Raw genomic sequence first — 25,422 nt, 5'->3', positions numbered from 1 at the left:
CTCAGATTTTGGGAGGCACTTCAGATTCTTAAACCTTGGGTCCAGTGCTGTAGCTATCTTTAGAAATCTCTTTTCATTTTGTCAGATCTGCTGTGAAAGTGTTCGTAAAATGAACAACATGTGCTGGGTCATCATCTGAGACTGCTAGAACATTAAATATATAGCAGAATGCGGGTAAAACACAGCAGGAGGCATACAATTCTCCCCCAAGGAGTTCAGTCACAAATTTAATTAACGCATTATTTTTTTAATGAGCATCATCAGCATGGAAGCATGTCCTCTGAAATGGTGGCCAAAGCATGAAGGGGCATATGAATGTTTAGCATATCTGGCATGTAAATACCTTGCAGTGCCAGCTACAAAAGTGCCATCCAAGCATCTGTGCTCACTTTCAGGTGACATTGTAAATAAGAAGAGGACAGCATTATCTCCTGTAAATGTAAACAAACTTGTTTGTATTAGCAGTTGGCTGAACAAAAAGTAGGACTGAGTGGACTTGTAGGCTCTGAAGTTTTACACTGTTTTTGTTTTTGAATGCAGTTATGTAACAAAAATTATCTACAATTGTAAGTTGTGCTTTCACAATAAAGAGATTGCACTACAGTACTTGTAAGAGTGCAATTGAAAAATACTATTTCTTTTTATCATTTTTACAGTACAAATATTTGTAATAAAAATAATAATATAAAATGAGCACTGTACACTTTGTATTCTGTGTTGTAATTGAAGTCAATATATTTGAAAATGTAGGACACCCAAAAATATTTAATAAATTTCAATTGGGATTCTATTGTTTAACAGTGCAATTAAAACTGCAATTTTTTTTGTGATTAATTTTTTTGAGTTAATCGTGTGAGTTAACTGTGATTAATCAACAGCCCTAATTAAAACATATTTTAGATATTTAAAGCTGGATGAGCTATTTGAATGCACCAGTTTATTCAACAAATTATCACTTTTCTTTGTTTCTGGATTGTTCAGGAACAGCTCACTGTTTTGGCAGATTTGTTCCCTCTTCCTAATTTTTCAAAAAACATTCAATTAAATGGGTGTGCTTGGTAACATTTTGAGACTGTACAATGTGTTTATATTATATATATATATTTATTGTGTATACGTATATACCACCTTTTCTCCTAAAGGATCCAAGATCCCTTTATATCTCAGACCCGAAAAGCAGCACAGAACACATTAAGCTCTAAGGCGGAGGGCAGCAGCCAGTATGATGACAAGTGCGCCATAGAAGACTGCAGATGAAGGTCAGCTTTGGACAAAATACCAGAGAAAAGCTCCGACTCTTACAAAATGGACCTAGAGCACTTTCATATTCAAACAAGAGGACTTACAGAGCTACTTTGTTTCAGTCTGTAGCCCCAAAAAGAAAAGGAGTACTTGTGGCACCTTAGAGACTAACCAATTTATTTGAGCATAAGCTTTCGTGAGCTACAGCTCACTTCGTGGGATGCATGCCGTGGAAAATGCATTCAGTGGGGAGATTTATATGCACAGAGGACATGAGACAATGGGTGTTACCAGACACACTGTAAGGAGAGAGATCAGATCAAGTGAGCTCTTACCAGCAAGAGAGCGGGGGAACCTTTTGTAGCGATAATCAATGGCCCACCTTGATTATCACCACAAAAGGTCCCCCCCCCCCGCGTGTCCCTGCCTCCCCCCCCAGCTCCCCTCCTGTCCCTAGTCCCGTCCCACTCCTGCCCCACCCCCTTTGAAACGCTGACGCTGCGCCCCACCCGAAAAGGGCCCAGCTCCGCCGTGGGGGAAGCGGGTGTGCCCCTGTTTACGGTCCCCCAGGGGAAGGCGGCGGCGGCAGCTCTCACGCCGTGCGTCTGAAGCCCGGCTTCTCCCCGCGAAGGCAGCTTCCGGAAGTGGGGCCGCGGAACCCATGTTCACAGCGCCAGCGGGGCCGCCCGGGCGGGATTAGTGGGACACGCTGCGGTCAAGATGGCGGCCGCCATGGAGGGTCCACGTGGGGTCGGTACAGCCGCCGTCGCCGACTCGGCGGAGGAGAGTGGTAAAGGGCTGATGGCACCGGGTGGAGCCCTGGGCTTGGGGCGGGGGGTGTAGTTAAAATAAACTGCGGCTTCGCTCCGGCCGGGGGCTCTGTGCGGTGGGGGCAGGGCATCTGCAGCCCAGGGGCTCCGCGGGGACATGTGCAAATCCGCCGGTGTCTTCTCCCCAAAACAGCTTTCGTTCCCGTCCATCCCCCCCCCGCAATACCTTTCGCTTCTCGCCGCTGCAGGCTCCTAATGTTCCCACTTCCATTCTCCAGGCTCTCCACCCCCCACAGGTTTTTCATAACCGCTCTTTGTTTCTCCCCACCCGCTGACGCTCTTCTGTTTCTGCTCCTCGACCTTCCTGTGCTCTGACCCTCCCAGAGCCTCCGCACCAGCCTGCCGTGTTCCCGTTCTCCTCGCCGCTCCGCCCTGTCCCCAACCCCTGCTGCTGCCCTTAGAGCGATCTCCGTTTTCGGCTCTCTGCTGCCCAGGAGAGCCGCACGAAAAGACAACGATAGGATGCCCGGGGAGGCAGGCAGGCAGTAACTGATCTACTGGGGTAGGCGAGTTGTGCATCTCCCTGTGGAATAACAGTCACTTATCTTTCCTACATGACCCCCACGAGGGGCGTGAATAAGCTTTGCCTGAGGTGGAGAAGGCCTGTGATAGCCTGTATGTAGTCAAGGCTCAGAGAAGGCCACATATGGGAGCTTAGTTACTTCTTTTCATGTGAGAAATATCCCTTGGTGCCTTGGTGTTTGATATGGAATATGGTGTGGGATGGGGAGTACAACATTTTTTATTTTTATTTTTTGGCGGAGTCCACACTAGGTGTAGTGCTGTAGTGTGGACACTATCTACGTTGACAGGAGCGGTTCTCCACTACCTTGAGAAGCGGTAGGTAGGAAGAATTCTTCTGTTGACCTAATGCTGTCTACACTAGAAAGTTAAGTTGGCTTAACTACATTGCTTAGGGGTGTGATATAGTGATAGCCGACTTAATTTGAGCTGTAGCTCACGAAAGCTTGTGCTCAAATAAATTGGTTAGTCTCTAAGGTGCCACAAGTACTCCTTTTCTTTTTGCAAATACAGACTAACAAGGCTGCTACTCTGAAACCTTAATTGTCTAGTGTAGATCAGGCTTAGAGCGCAAATAACATTTGAGACCTTGTCTACACTAGAACTTAACTTCAGTGTAATGTCATACCGAGAGTGATGTAAGTTATACTGACCTAAGCACTGGAGTAGATGGTGCTACGTTGGCTGGAGAACTTCTTGCATCGACATAGCTTCCGCACCCATGGGAGGCAGAGTAATAAAGCCGATGGGCACTCTCTCTGGTAGGCTTGGAGTGTCTTCACCAGAAACACTACAGTTGCGCCGCTTGTAGCGCTTCTAGTGTAGATGCAACCTGAGATCCTCCATTTAGGCTTTGTGGTTGCCTTCTGCTGCTCTTGTATGGGCTTTTGTGTGGTCCCTTCCTCATCACTCCCCACCCCATTTTCCTGGCACTACAGTAGCTCTAGTCTTTGCAGATTCCTGGATGTGTAAACCCCTTTGAGAGAACATTTTCATGCTCTGAGAACTGCAGTACTTGATAGCATATGTATCCTGTGTACTGCTGTTTCTTTCCAGGAAGAAAAGAAAGTTTTATTTTTATTTATTATTGTCAAGAAAAATACATGAAACATCTCCATCTGCTGCAGGATCTACAGAAATCCACTTGAGGCAGCACAGAATACAAATGCGCACAAAAGCAACCAATATAGATTAACTCAACACCAATTTACTAATATGCCTTAGTGATGTACGTTTCATCCTCTAGTGATTATCTTCATCCTCTAACGTGTTGTTGGCAGCATTCAAATACTAATTTACCTGATTAATCATCTCTTAAAAATAAGGGCAAGGAAAAAAAGTTTTCTTCCGAAGAAAAATTGTCCTCTTTTCAGCCTGGGAAGAGGTATTATGTCACAAGATAAAGTATCCTGAAAATGTCAAAGTAGCCTATGTCAGAGCCCTGCTTTAGGGTGGTCTTGTTTGTTTCAGAAAGAGAGAGGTATTTTAAGAGAGGCAAAACTAGATCCTGAGAGTTTGATTCCTGTTTAAAGTCTGTGCATGTGTGGTTACGGTATTACTACCATGGTTTGGAAATTATGCGTGGATAGAATTCTTGTAGTTCAAGATAGAGCCCCAAATACCTCTTTCGATAGAATTGAATTGCTAAAACTAAACACTCCACTTTAATTTAGTCTGACCTACCTATGCTTTATCCTGCATTTTTAAGAGATACTTCAAGATGCACAAAATTAATAATCATATGTTTGGTTGAAAAAATTTGTTTAGTATACAAAACTTGTCTGGTAAGTAGGACTAGCCTCTCTAGTTACTACTGTGGGCTATGGGAACGTCTCTAAATTATCTAAAGAAGAAACATCACTTGGACTTTCATGATACCACATGTGATTTTTAGCTATAACATTCCCTTTGGCAATTTTCAATTTCTGTAGTAAAGTCTTTGATTATGCCTATACTGTGGAGCCTGTGTTGGCATAGCCTGCTCCTGTAGATGCTGAAGGAGTTGTTCTGTCAGTGTAGGAACACCACCTCCCTGAAAGACATTAGCTATGTTGACAGAAGCACTCATCCATTGGCATTGCTACATCTACGCTGGGGGTTTTGTTGGAATAGCTGTGTTGGTGGTGGTGTTTTTTCACATCCCTGAATGATATAGCTATGCCTGTAAAACTGTTAAGTATAGACCAAGGGCTTGTCTACACTACCGGCTGGATTGACGGGCAGCGATCGATCCAGCGGGGGTCAATTTATCGTGTCTAGTATAGACTGCCAATCGATAAATCGACTGCCAATCTCTCTAGCATTGACTCCGGTACTCCACCTCAACGAAAAGCGCAAGGGGAATTGATGGCTCCCGTCAACACACCACAGTAAGTAGATCTAAGTACGTCTACTTCAGCTACGTTATTCATGTAGCTGAAGTTGCGTAACTGAGATCAATTCCCCCTCGTATTGTAGACCAGCCCCAAGACTGTAACCTCAAGATTTGGAGCATAACTATAACAGGGTTTAAAAGAGAACTGGATAAATTCATGGAGGTTAAGTCCATTAATGGCTATTAGCCGGGATGGGTAAGGAATAGTGTCCCTAGTCTCTGTTTGTCAGAGGGTGGAGATGGATGGCAGGAGCAAAGGGAAATGTCACTAAATCAGCAGTTTCCAAACTTTATTGGTTCGTGTACAACCACCTTCAAAAATTGTTTTGAAGTGAATGATGGAACATTAAGCTCATCTACACAGACCACAGTCTGGGAAATGCACTAGGTCATAGCTCTTTGCCCATTTCAAATGCTGAGTCAGACCTTAGTTCAGCAGTGCTTTGTATGTGTCTCTTGAAGTGGAACTGGTCTTTGTCTGAGGATAAAACTTTGTTCTCACACTAATCTAAGCAATGTGTAGTGTGTTCGGAGTTGACTCCAGTTCGCTGTAAATTAAATTACAGAATTGGAAGCTGCAAGGGTAGATCCATTGTTGGTTTTAATTTTTCCTGACTTCACGATCAGCTTGGTTCTGCTTTGATTTGGCTCTTCTAAATCTAGTGCTTTTAAAAGTCTGAGCCGTGAGGGTACACTTGTGTGATGTTTTCAAGCTTTTCTTCATAACTAGGAGGGCTAGAAGATTTTTTTAATGAAAGCTGAGATTCTTACATAATCGTGTGAATCCAGGAGCTGGAACTTTACATCAGATCTCACCAGATTTGTGATCAGGTTGCAAGAGTTGGCAACATGAAGGCTGTGTCTAGGATTCCTGAGTTTTGCTCATGACAGTGCCACTGACTCACTCTGACCTGCAGTAAGTACGTTTACATCTGTGGTCTGTTTCCCCATCTGTAAACTAGGAATAATACAAGCCTAGTTTAGCTAATGCTGGTAAAGAGATTCTCAGACTAAAGTTCCTGTAGAAGGGCAAAGTCAGAGCTGTGCTATTGCTTGAAGGTCTTATTTACATGAGAAATTAAAGGTGTGATTTTAAAACTGATTTAGTTGAACCAGTTCAAAAGGCTGTGTGGGCTCTCTTAAACCAAAATAAATCTCAACACTGGGGTTTTCACTGATTGAACCACATTGGTTTAAAAACCCATATAAATTAAACTGGTCCAACTTTGAGGTATAGATGAGGTCTAGAGTAGAATGCTGAATAATTGGCAAATTCTTTGTGTTAGGGAATAGACAACAGCTATGTGATTCTCCACTCTCACATGTCTAAAAACCTGCTGGTGACTCAAGATAGCAGCGTGAAGATGTCTTGGTAGCATAAGGACAGTGCATCTTTAAGAAATTACTAAATAAGATGGGATGATGGCATAATAAGCATCTAAATGAGAGTCTTCCATTTTATCATTGCACTTACTCCAGGATCAGCACTCATGAAGTTCTTTCCTCCTCTCATGACATGGACACAGAACACTAATGGAATTTGTATTCTGTGGCTTAAATAAATAAACTTCTCAGAACACAGCAGTTTTATTCTATCTGAATGCTGACTGTTCACAGTAGTGTTCATATAAGCATAACAGGGCCAGATCATGATACCTTTACTTGTGTTTTATAGTACCTTGCACCGTGAGAAATTCCATTGAAGACAATGAGACTACACATGGAGTAAGGTATCCAGTGAGTGCAATGGTACTGCAGTTTGGTCTGGGTTACTGAGGGGCAGCATGGTTTTGTGCTTAAATTATGAGCCTGGGCTCAAGTCTCTTACGTTCTATTCGTGGCTTCATCTTGCTTTGCCGGTGATCTTGGACAACTAACTTAACATACCCATTTGCTGGGCTTGTAAAATTCACTAACCACTTGGCCCTGTGCAAATAAGAAAATACCCCTCAGAAGCGGGGTGGGCTGATTCTGACTCTGGAATGAAATAGTTCAGTTCTTCAAAGTCTTTTTTTCCCTTCCTTCAGCTAGGTATTCTGTACAGTTAACTAAACATGTGTTAAGGATTTGCTTTCATTAAAAGTGCATGTACAAAAATTCCAGTTGTAAACTTTGTGAGCCTCGGTTCTGACTGTGTGTTCTCCCTTAGGCCTGACTCTTTTTATTGCTGTCCAAATGGAGCATTTTGAGAACCGTATAGTTGGGGACATGGTGTGGTGATGGGGATTGTAGGTTAGGGAAATGGAGGGTGAAAGATGAGATTAGAGAAGGGAGGAGGAAGGTGAAGGGAAAATGCATGCTGGGCACTGTTTTATGAATAGGCTCTTCTGTGGTTCTGCTTGCTGTAGAATCTGTCTGGAATGTGAGGAAGAAAAATTGTCGTGTTGAGGGTGGGGTGTGTCTTCGTTTGGAATACATCTGCTGGAGGTTTCATGAAGCCAGCAGTAAAATACCATTAGAGTATCTTAATATTATAGACAAAAGGTATTGCACCCAACATGAAGTAACTCTACTTTGGATCTCACTGTGGGGAATAAATCACTGGACTGGAAGTTGGTTGTTGCTTAGGAGCCAGTGATCATGTCCTGATTATATTCAATAAAGGCAAACAGAAGACCATCTTAACCAACAATAAATATATTTGCTGCTTCAAAAAGTGTAGTTTTCCAAAGCTGAGGAAATTTATGAGTGAATTTGACTGGGAGGCAAAATTTAGACAGAAAAATGTGAATGAAAATTGGGCATTCTTTAAGAAGCATTTTTATGTATTAAGAAAGAGGACAACTTTGGCTAAAAACTCATCTTGTGAAGGCTGCAGTCAGAAATAAAAAAGCAGTATATTTACAAATGGAATAAAAGGGAAAATTGATAGCAGTCAATATTAATGAGAAGTTATGAAATGAAGAAACTTGTCAGGGAAGCTAAAGACAGCAGGGGAAGATCCATGGCTGTCAGGGCTAAAGACAATAAGTTTTAAAATATACTAGGAACAAAACAAATCTTAGTAATAGTAATGGCCCATTAGTAGCTGGAGATGATAAAATTGTTAATGATGGAGAGAAGGCAGAAGTGTTCAATAAACATTTCATTTTTTTATTTAGATAGAAGCAGGATGAAATATGCATATCCTAAGGACTTTCCATTTCATTAGTAACTGCTAACCAAGGATGACATTAAGTACAATAAACATTTTTTTTAAATCAGCAAACTTGGAGAACTTGTACCCAAGAATCCTGAAAGAGCCGGCTTGGGGAATCTCTGGCCTGTTGGCATTAATATTTCGTAAATCTTGGAATACCAGGGAAATTCCAGAAGACTGGAAGAGTGCTAATGTTATGCCTATATTCAAAAAGGGCAAGCAGGAAGACCCAGGTAATTATAGGCTAGTTAGCCTGACATCAGTCCCAGGCAAAATAATGGAAGCGCTGATATGAGAGTTAGCTGAAAAGAATTATAGTATAGGAATATAACTAATGCCAGTCAACATGATTTTATGGAAAATAGATCTTGTCAAACACACCTGATTTCATTCTTTGAGGAGATGACAAGTTTGGTTGATAAAGGTAATTGTCAAATAAATTCGTTAGTATCTAAGCTGCCATAAGTACTCCTGTTCTTTTTGTGTAGATGTAATATACTCAGATTTTATAAGGTGTTTGATTTAGTACTGCATCATATTCAAAGCAGCGAATTGGTTTCTAGTAAAAATAAAACAAGTTTATTAAACAAAAAGTCATGGGTTTAAATGATAACAAGTATAAGAAGTAAGGAGAGAAAAGATTAAAAACAAATGAAAACACACTTTTAAAACTAAAGCTTAATTTCAGCAAATAACAATCTTTGCCTAAGCAGGTGTTTCACTTATCAGTTCCCAGAGTCTTCAGCCTATTGGTTGAAGGATACAAAATTCTGTGATTTCAAGAGCTCGGGACTCTTTAGTCCCTCAAAAAATGGATGCAAAAATGGCGTTTTCTTCCTCCATAGCTTCGATCTTCCCAGAGTTCACTGACCCTGCTTCAAGAGGCACAAATGCTTCATCGGAGCGCAGTCTCCATTCCCTGCAAGATTGTTTATTAGTCATCTCTCCCTACTTGCTCTCTTGATGCCTCTGTTTACCTTGCATAAAGGTGGGGTTTTTTTTTGGTCTTTGGTCACAGCTTGCTTAATTTACATGAGACACACATTCCTTTGTCTGGAACGGGTGTGACTTAGGCACTGCTTACCAAGTACATTTTAAGAACATATTTGCAGCACATCTCTCTAAAGTCCGTTATGGGTTTTACTGTACGTACATCATGCAAGAATATTAATGATCAGTGAGTTATTGGTTTTCCAGTGATATACCGAAAAGGTGGCATGTCATAAATAACGTAACAGGGTGCCAGCTAATACTGGGGTGCTATAAAGGTCCTAGATGTTTCTAGTGGGGTTCTGAAGGGGCTAATATTAGGCTTGATGCCATTCAACAATTTCATCAATGATCTGGAAGTAAATATAAAATCACTGCTTATAAAATTTGTGGATGACACAAAGATTGGTAGATAGCGATCAGGACAGGACAGGGCAGCCATACAGAGTGATCTGGATTGCTTGTAAGCTGGGTCCATTGAAGTAATACAGCCAGTTGAGGGTCATTGATATAGCAACAGTGTTTGCAGGCCATATGTACAGAGTGAGGGACAGTATGCTATAAAGCAGTGACTGAGTAGGCGATGTAGGGGTAGTAGTGGACAAGCCACTGAACATGAGCTCCTAGTGCGATATTGTGGGGGAAGAAGGGTCAATGTGATCCTTAGGTGCGTAGATTGTTTACCTCTGCATATGGCATTGGTGAGACCAGTGCTGGATAGTGTGTCCAGGTCTGGTGTCTACATTTTATAAAGGATGTTGTAAAATTGGAGAGGCTGCAGAAAAGGGCCACAAAAATGACTCTAGGGCTGGAGAAAACACCTTACAGTGAGAGACTTAAAGAGCACAGTCTGTTTAGTTTTTCAGAAGGAGTTTTGAGAAGTGTCTTAATTAGTGTGTAAGTAGGATCTGGTATTTCCCCGTGAGGGTAAAGAGTTCTTTAATCTAGCAGGGAAAGGCATAACAAGAACCAAGGACTGGCAGCTGAAGCCAGACAAATTTGAATTTTAACCTTGAGGATGATTAACTACTGGAACAAGCTACCCAGGCAAGTGGCTTATTTTCAGTAGCTTGATATCTTTTAATCAAAACTGGATGACTATCTGCAAGTTGTGCTTTAGCCAAACACAAGTTATCGGGCTCAGTACAGGGCTAAGTGGATGAAATTCAATTGCCTGTGGTATACAGGAGGTCAGACTAGATGATCTAATTGTTCCTTCTGGCCTTAAACTCTATAAATCTATGAAACAATGCCCCTGTACAATAGTGAAGTATTGTCTCAGTTGTGCAGATGGAGAACTGAGGCACAGAGAGAGACCTTTACTCTTACTAGGTAGTACCTTATTCCTCAAATAGTCCCATTAACTTTATTGAGTTACTTGTTACCCTTACTCATGTTGGGTAGCATCTGGCCCTTAGTGACTTGCCCAGGGTCACACAGAAAGTTTGTTAGAGAGGAATTAGTTCAAGCCTTCCTGAGTGGCAGACCAGTTCATTAACCACAAGGCAGTCCTTTTTCTGAGGGTTCAAGCATGGTATGAGAATTAGAGCACCTGAAGCAGCTGTTACCAAAGTCAGTGCAAAAAGTGAAGGGGTTGCCTAGATGTGCTGGGAAAGATCTCTCCTTGTTCCCAGGTCATTCTTCAAATCTGCTTGCAAACTGGGGAGAACTGAAACTCATTAAGGGCAACCCAAGAGGTAGCTAACAGAACTGCTGTCCCACATGTTGCCCTCCAAAGGAGGCTTCATCAGTCTGCTTTGGTGGTTGCGAGATGTATATCTGGGTGGGGGAGGGGGACTGGTGGCCCTTTCTCTCTCCCCTCTTCTCACATGCTGCTGCTGTTTGTTTTCAAAATCCAGTATTACTCTGGGCAAAAGAAAGAAGTAGGTATTACCCATATTCTCAGGGGAGATGTGAGCATCTCTTTGTGACATAGGAGCTCAATGTTCTGGGAAAGTTTGAGCATTCTGGATCCTAGAGCCACAAAACAGCCCTCCGGATACTTTCTATCTGCCTAGGAAATTGTGCTTTGAGGGTCTTTTACTTTAATGTGGCTTGTGCGCTAATCTGAATTAGCTTTGTGTATCTGTGGGTAAATGTCATGCAACCATTAGGCTAATCTGCCTGGTTCTATTTATTTAAACACTAGGTGTCAGTGTTGCGGTTTTAATATTTTACCAGAAAAGCTTTTTCTCAGAAATCTGCCGCTTTTAATCATCAAAATGTTCATTAATCCCATAATAAATTGTCACTGCTCTCTTCTCTTTCCTCCCACCCCAACTTCTTAAATCATCACTCAGAGGAGCAAATGCTTACACAATGTACTTTGTAATAAATTCATTATAGTGATGTATGCCCCACTGGACGTCGTCTTGAGGAATTAGTTGTAACAGGAAATGGTGCGTGGTCCTGAACTCTTGTAACATTTCAGCTTGAGAGGAATTCTCTTAGTGGTAGGATATTCAGAAGCAGGGATTCTGACATCTTCCCCCTTTCTTCAGGTTCTGAGCGGAGTTCAGAGCTCCCAGAAGACGACTTCTCTTCAGAGGGCGAAGCATTAGACGGTGACGATGAGGATGAGGCGATGGCCCATGCCAAAATGGATGAAAATGAAGCAGAATCCCAGGCTGGCCCAAGTGCGGGTTGGGCGGAGGCCATGGCGAAAGTGCTTAACAAAAAGATTCCCAAAAGTAAATCCACCATATTGGTTAAAAGTAAAGAGCTGGAGAAGGAAAGAGAGAGAGAAAAACAAGAGAAGCTAGAGAAAAAGAGGCAGGTGAGAAAGAGACCGTCTGTGATATCCCTGTGCAGTACTGCCACTCCAGCACTTAATGGGGGCTCCTGAGCTGGAGCACCCTGGTAGAGATGGGGAAGCTGCTGGTAGACGTCCTCCATGAGGACTCCTCATCTCAGAGCCATAACAAGGGCATATTTGCACCCAGGGTGAGCAAGCATATTTGCATCCCCTACTGTTTCTTTTTCCCCTTCATTTCTTCGCCCCATTTTTCCGCCCCTGTGGCTATGTGCCCTGGGCGGCTGCCCCCACTTACCCTGCCCTGGTTATGGCCCTGCCTCACCTTTGGGATCCGTTCACTCATTTGAACTGAAATAGCCTGAATCTGCTGATCTTCAGGACATGCTGAAGACCTGTGTCTTTACCCACACAGGCTTTTGGGTCTCAATAAGGTCTGGTGTTTGGCAATGGGAGTATTGTGTTTGGATTTTGCTCTCATTTTGGATTAAGTATGTGTTGTTGTGGGGGAGTGAAAAGCATCTACTGGTTCACTTTTCTTAAGACTATATTTAATATGTGGTATAGGTGTGTTCTGGAGTGTTACAAACCGAAATAAATGTGAAGTTCCAATGTCTTAGTATCACAGAAGCTAGAGACAAAAAAGTTGCCTTGGGCTAAATTCTGCTGTGACTTATGCCACCATTTGACTTCTGTGTGTAAATCAGAGTGGAGCTTGATTACCTGGTCTAGTGGATCACGCTGCCAGTTCAGTTTCTTTCCCAATGAGTATTTTTTCTCATGTTCTGTCTACGGTTGTTTTAAGCATCCCAGGTTGTATGCAGTTTTGAAATTGTTAGGTGACTAAAACAAAATTGTGTAGCTGATTAAGTAGGTTAGCTGCTTTTCCTATGAAGAATTGTGATTAAAAATAGAAAATTGATTTACCTTGCTATTAAAAGTACAGAATAGAAACACTTAAAACAGTATTGTTAGGCCAAGGCATTTAAATGGGATGACCCAGTCAGTGGTTTGGTTAGCTGGGACATACCATGGTGGTTACAGCCCACCTTTTAAATGCAAAGCATTGCAGTAAGCAATCTAATCAGTTACCGTTCACGCTGAATACCTCGTGTTATCGAATAAATATGTGGGGTACTGCAAATTAGTGGTGGGCTGTGAGGCTGTAAACTGATTTGTTCACCCCTGGATAAACTTGAAAACAGTCTGCCTTTTATTAATTCCATGCTGATGGAAGCTAGAATAGGGTAATTCTTTTGATCAAAGGCCAGAGCATGGTCATAAACTCATGAATTCATAGTAGTCTGCCTGGAATGATAAAGATAAGGACTCTAATTTCATGAACGAGTTTTTGTATGATACAGACTTAATGTAAGATCCCTATGACTAGAACACTGTTAAATTGCTTTTAAAAAAATGATGCAAACTTGTTCCTGAAACAGGGGTGGGGAATACAACTTTCCACTATCATAGTGGAAATAAAAACACTATTTACCGCGGCTGATGATGATGGCAGAAAATATGGTTAGGCTGGATTTTAAAACAGCGAGCTTCAAAAGAAAACTGAAATGTTTTATATCTCAGCTCTTTTTCCAGTGGACACAATGTTCTCCCTCTTTGGTCCAAATTCTTTCCTTTATAGCTTTCTTCTTGCTATGTCGTTGCCCATCACAAAATACAGTGCATTGTATGATAGTCTGTTCGATGGAGAACATCAAGTAGTGTAGGCCCAAAATGTGACACACCTTTATTGGCTGAATATTTAACTTAAACTTTTTGTCTACTATGCTGTTCCTACACTGTGTGATGAAGAATATGATTTTTGGGGTAGGGGTGGGGAAGGATTCCTTTTTGAATAATTTCCTCCTGGTTCGCCACTCTCTTGCTGAAAAGGGATGAGCTGAGTTTCCTCCCAGACTCCATTAATCCTTCTAGGTCACCCAGAAGATTTTCTGCAGGGGGACTCTCAAGGGCTTTTTATCTCCTTGTGGGGACAAGAGGCTGTTTGAGAATCTGATTGGCATCCTTGTGTGAGTGTGGCAAACTTATCCCAGGACCTGTTGTCCAGCCCCATAAAAGTACTATTTAGAAGTTTCCCTAACCCTCATCCAAACTGACTCCAAATGATTTATCATCTTTGTCGTCTTACAGAATATCCTATCAAAGTATGTTACATTTTAAAATGCCTAATGTTTTTTCACATAACAATATTTATAACCTAGCTTGATAAAAAGCGGGAGTGGGAAATGATGTGCAGAGTGAAGCCAGATGTTGCCAAAGACAGAGAAAGGGAGAGAAATTTTCAGAGAATTGCTACACGGTAAGAAAGTGTTTTTGTCGTCGTCTTCTTCTTCTTTTTTTTTTTAAAGCAGATATAAAAGCATGTGTGGGTAATCTGTTTCCAATCAGATAGAACTCTTAAGAAGTGACTCGTGGGAGCCAAGTGATTTATACCCAGGTTTGCCTTGTACAGTATTGAGTTCAACAAACTAGTTCAGAAGTCTTATAAGAACATAAGAATTTAGGCAAGAATTTAATGTGTTAAGTGTTTGCCCAGCATGAATGTGGTGCCTGAGCTCGTTGTTTTGTTAATTCTGTACTTAAAAATATGTAGATCAATCACATCTACCATGTTCTTTTTTTTTTTTCCTCTACAGAGAGTTCACCAAATTCATTTTTCTCGTGGTCAGATTACTGTCTCACATTACCCCAGTGCGGTATCACGTGTCTTTGGCAGAACACACTGCTGGTGTTCGCTCTATATTTACTTTTATTTTGCTGAGGTCACTCTGATACTCCTTCCCCTTTCTGACTTGATAGGTGGGAGTGGCAGGTGATAGATTTGGGGGGCGGGGTAGAGCATTGTCCTGTGGTTGACTCCAGCACTTTGTACCATCCTTCAGCAACTTGATGTGACTGCTCAATAACCTGTTAAGAACTCTGGCTCTAGTTCAGTTATGCATGTGAGTAGCCCCAATGACTTCATTGGGACTATCCATGTGCTTAAGTACCTTGCTGAATTGGGTTCTATAGCAGTAGATGTCTGTCTGGTTCATAGCAGCAGGTGTGAAGAATGAGGTGCATTATGATTACTTGCTCTTTAGCTGTGTGAGAGCCTTAAGTCACTGTTTTTGAGAACAGTAGTTGATGGTCTTTTTAGCATTTGCACCAGCACAATGTTGTTGGGGTGTGTGTGTGTGTGTGTGTATCTATAATGACAACCTGATGCAAAATGCAATATCATCTTTCTTTTCAACCCTAGGGGTGTTGTGCAGTTATTTAATGCTGTCCGGAAACACCAAAAGAATGTTGATGAGAAAGTGAAAGAAGCAGGGAATTCCAATAGGAAACGTGCTAAACTGATGTCATCTGTTTCAAAGAAAGACTTCATCAATATGCTCAGAGGGAATGAAGTTGCTAAAAGAGAACAAAGTATTTCTGGGAAGACCCTGAAAAGCAAACAGGTAGGCATGGTCTTGCTGAATTGACATGAGGGGTTCTCTTACTGTAGTTGTTTATCCTGGTTTTATTTGATGGTGCATAAATACTTCTGCCCTTTAGCACAGTGGTTCTCCAAGTATGATTTTTGTGTGTGGGCTGCTTAGACAGAGAGTGAGCGTCTCTAGACCCATCTCCCCTCACATCGTAATCTTTAGTCAATTCTGTGAAGCTCAAGGTAGACTTTGATGATCCATTGATCACAGTGAGTACATTTTGCTTTAGTGATACGTAAAAGTTGGACTCATGCTTGGTACATAATCAGAGACAGTAATAGAAACTATTGGATTTTAATGGCTTGTGACTTGATTTGAAGTCTCATACAGTAGTAAATGGCTGGGACTTCCCTGTGGTAACATGTGGCACAGTGATCTGTTCAACTTACGCATTCACACAGGTAGTCTCTTTGTACTCTCTTGCTCTGAAATGATTATCAAACTTGAAAATTAAGGGCTTTGCACAGGTGTGAGGGTGATTATTGTTATGGAAAGATATACTATATTGGCAGGCAATAATAAGGGTATTTAGAGACTTTTTTAAAGATCAGATGTGGGGGTTTTGTTCACTTAATTGTATGCACGTTAGCCAGGTTTCAGAGTTGGTTAGGGCATTATGCATTTTTCTTTCCTAGAGTTATCAAACAAAATCACATGGTCATTACAAACAGATACTGGAGTGACACAGATTTTTTTGGATTTGCCAACCCTTGGACCAATCCTGTGAACCCCTCAAGTATCTAGGGTTTAATAACAAGTTGCTCAGACTTTTCTCTTGCTTTCTGAACTTTCAGAAGCTGCCCCATTTTTAAGCATATTTGTGCTTGTGTTTGAACTTTATGCTTGGTAGCGGGTGGAATACTTCTCTTGGCCAAGATCCACACAAGCTAACTAAGTGCTTTTGTGTGCCAGGAAGAAATATTTTAATCGGTTGGGAGACAACAGTTTGTCATATGTTTTTTGTTTATGTGCATTTAGGGAGCGTGTTGAAACACTCCATGGCATGAAGAGCACTTAGAAATTTCACTCAAGTGTGGTATTAAAGTATTTTTAAAACTCTTTGGGTAATTAGAGCAAGTTAGCTTGGTGCTGACGCTTTATTTTTCTTAAAATCTCTGTAGCTTGCGTGATTTCAAATAGCAAAAAAAATATAGCTGGTATAACAGCAATGCCCATTAGTGCTGCTGTGGTTAAGAGTCTGACAGTATTATAACTCCATGGGCAGGGGAGATTGTACATCACCCTGCAAAAATATGGCAGGCTGAGATTGGGCCAATAGTTAAGGAATTATTGAGGGTTTTTTTTATTCCTATCCAATTGTCGAGTGGCAGTTTTCTTCTAGTGACAAGGTCACAAAATGTAGGTTTCAAGTGCCTCTTTGTGACCTTATATACACTAGAATGGCTGACTTTGAAGAAGTCAGCATGGGCATGTTCCTTTTCTGATGCTTTGGAAAATCAAATATAACTTTCTGGATGCTGAATGGTGGTTTGTCTTTTTTCTAGCTTTATAGCTGATGTCATCTTTTCCCCCATCTGAACAAATTTACAAAGTCCAGGACTTCCTGAGTTGGGGCATGAAATTTGGGGGTTTTGCAGCTTGGATTTGGGGCCAAATTTGCACTTTTATAACAGCCATATCTTCTCTGTAGATACCCCAGCTCTTCTCCTCCTGTCATTTCCTTTTGTCACCATGGTCCTCCAGCCAGGACTGAACCAAGTAAGAAACTTTGTTCAAGCTGCTCTTAATCAAGTCTTGTTTTCTCTTGGTAACGTAGCTCACCAGTTATGGAAACTCCCAGTTCGTACCTTGATGAGAGAGACTGAGGCAGGTATCTAAACCTAGGTTTTCTCATTATTAGAATATAAATGTTCTGCCACTGAACAGGACTTGTATCTTTTCTCACATCATACCTTGCTGTTTGGAGTTTGTGGATCTTTTGGGGGATTTTGAGTTGTATATTGGAAAGAGCAGGAGATTTTTAGCTTGTGTGTAAGATCTGAAGTCAGGTTTTGGTAGCAAGTTGCTGTGCATTTCAGTGTTGGAGTGTATGGTCTTTACTGTTCAAAAAACGTGAATATGTTTATTTCAACATAAAGAAAAGGAGTACTTGTGGCACCTTAGAGACTAACCAATTTATTTGAGCGTGAGCTTTCGTGAGCTACAGCTCACTTCATCGGATGCATACCGTGGAAACTGCAGAAGACATTATATACACACAGAGACCATGAAACAATACCTCCTCCCGCCCCACTGTCCTGCTGGTAATAGCTTATCTAAAGTGATCATCAAGTTGGGCCATTTCCAGCACAAATCCAGGTTTTCTCACCCTCCGCTTCCCCCCACCCCCCCAAACTCACTCTCCTGCTGGTAATAGCCCATCCAAAGTGACCACTCTCTTCACAATGTGTATGATAATCAAGGTGGGCCATTTCCTGCACAAATCCAGGTTCTCTCACTCCCTCACCCCCCTCCAAAAACCACACACACAAACTCACTCTCCTGCTGGTAATAGCTTATCCAAAGTGACAACTCTCCCTACAATGTGCATGATAATCAGGGTGGGCCATTTCCAGTACAAATCCAGGTTTTCTCACCCCCACCCCCACCCCCATACACACACAAGCTCACTCTCCTGCTACAGGAGAGTGAGGGGGTGTGTGTGTGTGTGTGTGTGTTGGATTTGTGCTGGAAATGGCCCACCTTGATTACCATGCACATTGTAGGGAGAGTGCTCACTTTGGATGAGCTATTACCAGCAGGAGAGTGAGTTTGTGTGTGTATGGGTGTGGGGGGGTGAGAAAACCTGGATTTGTGCAGGAAATGGCCCACCTTGATTATCATACACATTGTGAAGAGAGTGGTCACTTTGGATGGGCTATTACCAGCAAGAGAGTGAGTCTGGGGGGACGGGGGTGAGAAAACCTGGATTTGTGCTGGAAATGGCCCAACTTGCTGATCACTTTAGATAAGTTATTACCAGCAGGACAGTGGGGTGGGAGGAGGTATTGTTTCATGGTCTCTGTGTGTATATAATGTCTTCTGCAGTTTCTGCGGTACGCATCCGATGAAGTGAGCTGTAGCTCACGGAAGCTCATGCTCAAATAAATTGGTTAGTCTCTAAGGTGCCACAAGTACTCCTTTTCTTTTTGCGAATACAGACTAACACGGCTGTTACTCTGAAATATTTCAACATAAACAATCTAAAAGATGCCAATCCCACACTATGGGCACCCTGCCATCAAGTAGAATACAGTCCATAACAATTAACCACCACTACCACCCCACCCACATAAGCAAGAAGTCAGCAAGAAGAACATAGCAGAACAAACTCTCCCCGTGAAAGCCAACCTTTCTTAAACCAATCCTTTTGGTATGCAGATAGTTAGGCTACACTCAGGAGTGTATCTGCTGTAAGTTGCAAATGCAGCGAACTGTGCACTCAGGAACTGCCATGCCCTGAGGGAATGCTAATTTTTCTCCTCCCCTCCAATATCCTGGTAGCTGATCTTTGGAGAGGCACTGATGGGAACTTTCAGGGATCATTAGTATCTACTTTTTGCTGTGATTTGCTTATTAACACATCTGTGTACAGATCTGTGCGTGTGAACATTTTGGAACATAGAAGTCCACCTGTGGAATTGGGATTTATTTCAGTAGCATAACCACCCTTCTAATAGGGTTTGCGGTGTTCCTTCTTTACCCTTACAGCTTGGTATCTTAGTTAGATGAGGGATTACTTGTACCTTTCCTAGAACTTTATTTGTTATATATGGTCTTGTATACTTGCTTTATATCCATGAGCCTAAAATCTTTTCAGTGTTTCCTTTTTTTCCCTAATACAGCTACAAAAGGAGGATCCATGGGCTTCTGTTAAATATTTGCTCATACAATTTAAAACTGTAGCCCTTTTGCGGGTTGTGTGTGCCCAGATGGGAGTAATTACTTTTCTGACTTGAAGCCAAGGGGCTTTGCCTTTCATATCATTAACTGTTTATCAAGATATTTCTTAATCCTGGCTGAGCCAGCTAGCTTGTGGAATATTTTTTTTTTCCCAAGGTACTGTGCACAATACTTGTTTCTGGGCAAGATCCCCCACCTTATCTGAAAGCCTTTCTACGTGGGAGAAGAATGTAGTTGTTGAAAAGTACTCCAGTTTTTTGAGCATTTCTTTTACAGTGAGATGTGTTTTGTTTTGAAGTCCTTCTAGAACAGCCTTTCAGTACAGTGCATTGTTTGTCTTTCTCTTCCGCCCCCCCTTCCTTCCCTCCTGACCCCACTAAAACAATAATATAATCTGCAGTATCTACAATCTTTTTTTAAAAAAAAGGAAAAAAGTGCCCGTGAAAGGTGCTATATTGCCAGCTCTGGGGACAGAAATCCTCTGTGAATCCACAGAACAGGTACAACGTGGATAGTGGCAGTGCTGGGAAGTGTGCCCTGCTCTCCAGATAAGCCTCAACCGTAAATTGGAAGGACAGCCTCTAGGGTGGGAAAAGTAACTTGTCTTTCATGCCCATTCAGTCCTTGACCTCTGAGATAGACCTCAAGGGAGTCGATTTAGGTAATGAACAAGTGTCTGTCGTAAAATTAGCCACAGGTGCTCTGAGGCTAAAGATGCATTTCCCAGAGCCCCCCAGACCACAAATGTGATAACTTTGATTAGTAGGAGCCTGGCCCGGATTAGAAGTGATGATCTGGAGGTGAATGGTAATGGGGTACAGAATCCGCATAGTTCTCTCTTAGGAAACTTTGTCTTGCTTTCCAGGGCCCTTTAGGTAAAATGTAAGAAACCTGTTTTGTCTACCAAAGACTTCTTGGTGCTTACTTCTTAAGGATACATTTCAGAATGTGGTTACTGAGACACTAACACAGACCATCGTGCCTAATTTGATGCAGGTTGAATTAAAAGAGAGTCCAATCCATCTTTTGTGAAAGTTCAGTGCAAAAACTTCAATGAGATTTAGATCAGATTCTTGCTAAGTAAGCTACATGCCAGGTGTTCTTAACACATTGTTATGAACTGCTGATATAAGGGAGTTAGGTTTATTTCTGTTTCCAGGACTAGTTGAGGGTTCCAGTACTATTTTAGACTGGCAGAGACGTGTAGTCAGTAAGGTACATTAGTCAACCTTAAGGCACGAAAGCAAGGAAATTCAGAGTTAATATTCCCAGGGCAATCCCAACTCTGTCCCTTTACCAGTTACAAAAGAGTCTTTCATTATATGATTGCAGCAGAAGCATTGGGGTCTCTGGAACAAATGATTAAACAATCAGTTTGTAAGCATCTAGAAGATAATATGGTTCTAAGGAATAGCCAGCATGGATTTGTCAAGAACAAATCATGCCAAACCAACCTAATTTCATTCTTTGACAGGGTTACTGTCCTAGTGGATATGGAGGAAGCAGTAGATGTGATATATCTTGATTTTAGTAAGGCTTTTGACAGTCCCACATGATATTCTCATAAGCAAATTAGAGAAATGAAATTATGGTAAGGTGAGTGCACAACTGCTTTAAACACTGTACTCAGACTTGTTATTGACGGGCTCGCTGTTGTGCCCTCCCAGTTTATCTGGTGGGACTTTGCAGGGGTCAGTCCTGGGTCCAGTGCTATTCAATATTTTCATTAGTCACTTGGATAATGAAGTGGAGAGTATGCTTATAAAATTTTCAGATGACACCAGGCTGGGAGGAGTTGCAAGCACTTTGGAGGACAATATTAGAATTCAAAATGACCTTGACAAATTAGAGAATTGGTCTGAAATCAAGAGGGGAATTCAGTAAAGATAAGTGCAAAGTACTGCACTTAGGAAGGAAAAATCAAATGCACAACTGCAAAATGGGGAATAATTGGCCAGGTGATAGTACTGCTGAAAAGGGTCTGGGAATTATAGTGGATCACAAATTGAATGAGTCAGTGGTGTGGTGCAGTTGCAAAAAGGTTAATGTTCTCGGGTCTGTTAACAGGAGTGTTATATGTAAGACAAAGGAGATAAATGTCCAGCTCTACTCTGCACTGGTGAGGCCTCATCTGGAATACTACGTCCAGTTCTGGGCACCACACTTTAGGAAAGAAATGCACAAATTAGAGAGAGTCCAGAGGAGAGCAACAAAAATGACAAAGGTTTAGGCTTGTCTACCCTGGCAAGTTTCTGCACAGTAAAGCAGCTTTTTGCGCTCAAACTGCAGATTTGTACACACTGCCAAGCCACTTTGTGCGCAGAAACTCCTCAGTTGCAGCGCTGCAAAAAAAAACACCTCGACGAGAGTCCTAAGGCTATTTGCACAGAGCCTCCAGCACTCTATTGCCAGTGTAGACACTTGATTGCTCTCTCCGCTGTAATTGACCTCTGGAGCATTCCCATAATACCTCAAGTGACCACTCTGCTGCTTGTTTTGAACTTGGCTGCCCTGGAGACATATGGCCCTCCCCTTTCAAAGCACCATTTCTGACAGCCTTTATGTGCTGTGCTGAGCTGATCTGCTCTGGGACACAAAACAAACCATTAATGCGGAGTGCTCATGTTGTTGAACACAGAGGGGTGTGTGTGTGTGTGATTGATTGCTGTGCAGAGACCCCAGGGAAGGAGGCAGGGGGCTGATGTTGGGATTTTCCCCTCCCCTTGCCTCAGGACTGGTTGCTTCCTGCTACTGTCTGAACTTACAAGACAGCATGCTGACACTCTCTCTGTCCCCCAAAACACACGGTCTTAAAATATGATTGGGGTGTTCTGAAGAGAATGGCGATCAATTGTTCTCTGTGTCCACTGAAGATAGGACAAGAAGTAATGGGCTCAATCTGCAGCAAGGGAGATTTAGTTTAGATTTAGGTTAGTTAAAACATAAATGTTAACAAGTAAATATTGTATAAGTACATTAAAAGCAAGAGGAAGATCAAGGACCGGGTAGGCCTGTTACTCAATGAGGGCGGAAAACAATAACAGAAAATGTGTAAGTGGCAGAAGTGCTAAATAACTTTTTTGTTCCTGTTTTCACTAAAACAGATTTAATAGCAATTGGACATATAACTTAATGAATGTTGGTGAAAATGAGGTAGGTTCAGAGGCTAAAATAGGGAAAGAACAAGTTAAAAATTACTTATACAAGTTAGATGTCTTCAGGTTACTAGGACCTGATCCTAGAATACTCAAGGAGCTGATTGGGGAAGTATCTGAGCCATTCGTGATTACTTTCGAAAAGTCATGGAAAACTGGAGAGATTCCAGAGGACTGGAAAAGGGCAAATATAGCACCAATCTATAAAAAGGGTAATAAGGACAACCCGGGGAATTACAGACCAGTCAGTTTAACTTCAGTACCTGGAAAATAATGGAGCAAATAATTTAATCAATTTGCAAACCCCTACAAGATAATAAAGTGATAAGTAACAGTCGGAATGGATTTGTCATCAATCATGTCAAACCAACCTAATAGCTTTCTTTGACAGGATAGCCTTGTGGATGGGGGGAAGTGGTAGATGTGGTGCATCTTGACGTTAGTAAGGCTTTTGATGCATCTCACATGACCTTATATACAAACTAGGGAAATACAGCCTGGCTAGAACTACAATATGGTGGGTGAGTAACTGGTTGGAAAAGCATTCCCAGGGGGTAGTTATCTGTGGTTCACAGTCAAGCTGGAAGGGCATAACGAGTGAGGTCCTGCAGGGATCAGTCCTGGGGCCAGTTCTGTTCAATATTTTCATCAATTATTTAGATAGTGGCATAGAGAGTACTCTTACAAAATTTGCGGATGATGCCAAGCCCTGAGGGGTTGCAAGTCCTTTGGAGGACAAACTGGAGAAATGGTCTAAAGTAAATAGGATGAAATTCAATAAGGACACAAATGCAAAGTAGTCCACTTAGGAAGGAACAATCAGTTGCGCACACACACACACACACATACACACAATGAGAAGTGACTGTCTAGGAAGGAGTACTGCAGAAAGGAATAAGGGGGTCATAGTGGACCACAAGCTAAATATGAGTCAATAGTGTAACACTGCAAAAAAGCAAATGTCATTCTGGGATGTAGTATTGTAAGCAAGACACACGAAGTAATTCTTCTGCTCTACTACGCACTGATTAGGCCTCAGTTGGTGTATTGTGTCCAGTTCTGGGCACCACATTTCAGGAAAGATTTGAATAGAAGTCCAGAGAAGAGCAACAAAAATGATTAAAGGTCTAGGAAACATGACCTATGAGGAAAGATTGAAAAAAAAAAAAAAAAAAAAAGGATTTGTTCTCTCTGGAGAAGAGAAGGTTGGGAGGGGGGACATAATAATTTTCAAGTACATAAAAGGTTGTTTCAAGGAGGAGGGTGAAAAATTGTTGTCCTTAACCTCTGAGGATAGGACAAGAAGCAATGGGCTTAAATTGTAGTAAGGCGGTTTAGGCTGGACATTAGGAAAGAAATCCTAAATGTCTGGGTAGTTAAGCTCTGGAATAGGCTTCCAAGGGATGTTGTTGTAGAATCCCCATCATTGGAGACTTTAATGAAAGGTTGGACAAACCTTTGGTTTAAGGTTTACTTGATCCTACCTCAGCACAGGGGCTGGACTTGATGGCCTCTCATTTCTTTACATTTGTACTACTCCCAGTAAGATTGTCTTAAGTGATAAGAGGTATCCCAGTGGTTTGTAATTTACATGGGAGTTGTTTAGAAATATACTTTGTAACAAGCTTCCTCTGTATTGGTCAGCCTTATTTTGAGTTAGAGGTCTCCTGAGTGTGATCTTCTGAGTCTCCTCTGCTTGCTTTAACCAACAAAACTATTCGTTTTCTGTAGTTTTTATTGCAGAGCTGTTGCAATGGTGATGTGTGAGCAGGACTCTCTTCTGCCCTGTTTACAGTGAACTACACTGTTAAATTTTTATTCTAGAAGCTTCATTGGTGACTATACAAATCAGTAAAAAGCATAATTTGATTCTTAGACCTAATTGACTGTCCTATGGTGACAGCTAGGAAAATCGCTTTGGCATCTAAACAGGGTAAATTTGCAATGACATACAAAAAAGTGAAAAACCAAGGTGCTATTTTCAGCCATCTTTTGGCCCTAAGTGTAATTCTAAGTCCTCGGTCTGGAGTTGTATCATGGGCCTCAGGAGATGGAACAGCTTTGCTACCAAGATTTCTTCTTCCCTCTTACTTTTTTGGAACTGAGGTACATTTTATGAATGCTCCTGGTGATTAGTAAGCAAATCACAAGTGCAGATGATTGCAGGAGCAGATTGGCTGGGGAGTCTAAAAAGCACAAGCTTTGTTTTTGTTTCTTTGCCGTGTCCTGGTTTTTGAAAAGTTTTAATCCATAAACATGGAAGTTCTGAGTAATAGCTTGCCATTAGTATTTTCTTTTGCTTCTGAGAATGTTAGTTTGACACTCTTACCATGACTGCATCAGATGCCGGATCACAAATAGATGCAAGTTTTTGGGTTGTTTGTTTTTCTAATCAGGTTTGAGGAAAACAAAATCACATGATAATAGAAAAACATTTTTCAGGAGAAAAGTCAAATATTTTTTAAATAGGTGCAAATTTTTTTTGTTTCCGTTTGGTCTGGGGATATTTTGTGGTTGTTTTTGTTCAATTACATAGCTTTATGGGCTTTGTCAAGTCACGTTGCTTTATTCAGGGTCCTGAGAGTACAGATATGAAAATAAGCTCCACATCCAGACAACTTGTTGAAGTGGCAAGAATCTCTAGGGCTTTTTGGGTCAAGTAAGGTCAGGAGGCTCATAACAGTGTTCAAAAAGAACGAGATAAAGTCATGGAGGATAGGTCCATCAGTGGCTATTATCCAGGATGGGCAGGGATGGAGGTGTTTGCCAGAAGCTGGGAATGGGTGACAGGGGATGGATCACTTGAAGATTGCCTGTTCTGTTCATTCCTTCTGGGGCACCTGTCGTTGGCTACTGTCAGAAGACAGAATACTGGGCTAGTTGGACCTTTGCTCTGACCCAGTATGGCCATTCTTATGAGTGTTGATGAAGGCCTAGAACTCTGCTAGCAATCTGGGGTCGCTTGAAACCTGTTTTGACCTTTTAAAAAGCAGTTGCTTATGCAACAAGAAGGCACAAATA

The 25,422-nt window shown here is 41.7% G+C and overlaps 1 protein-coding gene across 1 annotated transcript in view; it reads left to right on the top strand.

The window, feature by feature from the left end:
• Positions 1-1,900: 1,900 nt before the first annotated feature.
• RRP15 (ribosomal RNA processing 15 homolog) overlaps positions 1,901-25,422 on the top strand; it is a 41,753-nt gene continuing 18,231 nt past the window's right edge. Inside the window, exons 1-4 of the mRNA XM_084623764.1 lie at positions 1,901-2,032; positions 11,599-11,873; positions 14,072-14,169; positions 15,112-15,313. Coding sequence (XP_084479890.1) covers positions 1,963-2,032; positions 11,599-11,873; positions 14,072-14,169; positions 15,112-15,313 — 645 coding nt within the window. The 5' untranslated portion in view covers positions 1,901-1,962. The remainder of the gene's footprint in view (positions 2,033-11,598; positions 11,874-14,071; positions 14,170-15,111; positions 15,314-25,422) is intronic.

Source organism: Lepidochelys olivacea (assembly GCF_965140295.1).
Source record: "Lepidochelys olivacea isolate rLepOli2 genome assembly, chromosome: 3".
Classification (NCBI taxonomy): Eukaryota; Metazoa; Chordata; order Testudines; family Cheloniidae; genus Lepidochelys; species Lepidochelys olivacea.
Note: the sequence above shows the minus strand (reverse complement) of the source record. Positions and strands in the feature narration are given on the sequence as shown.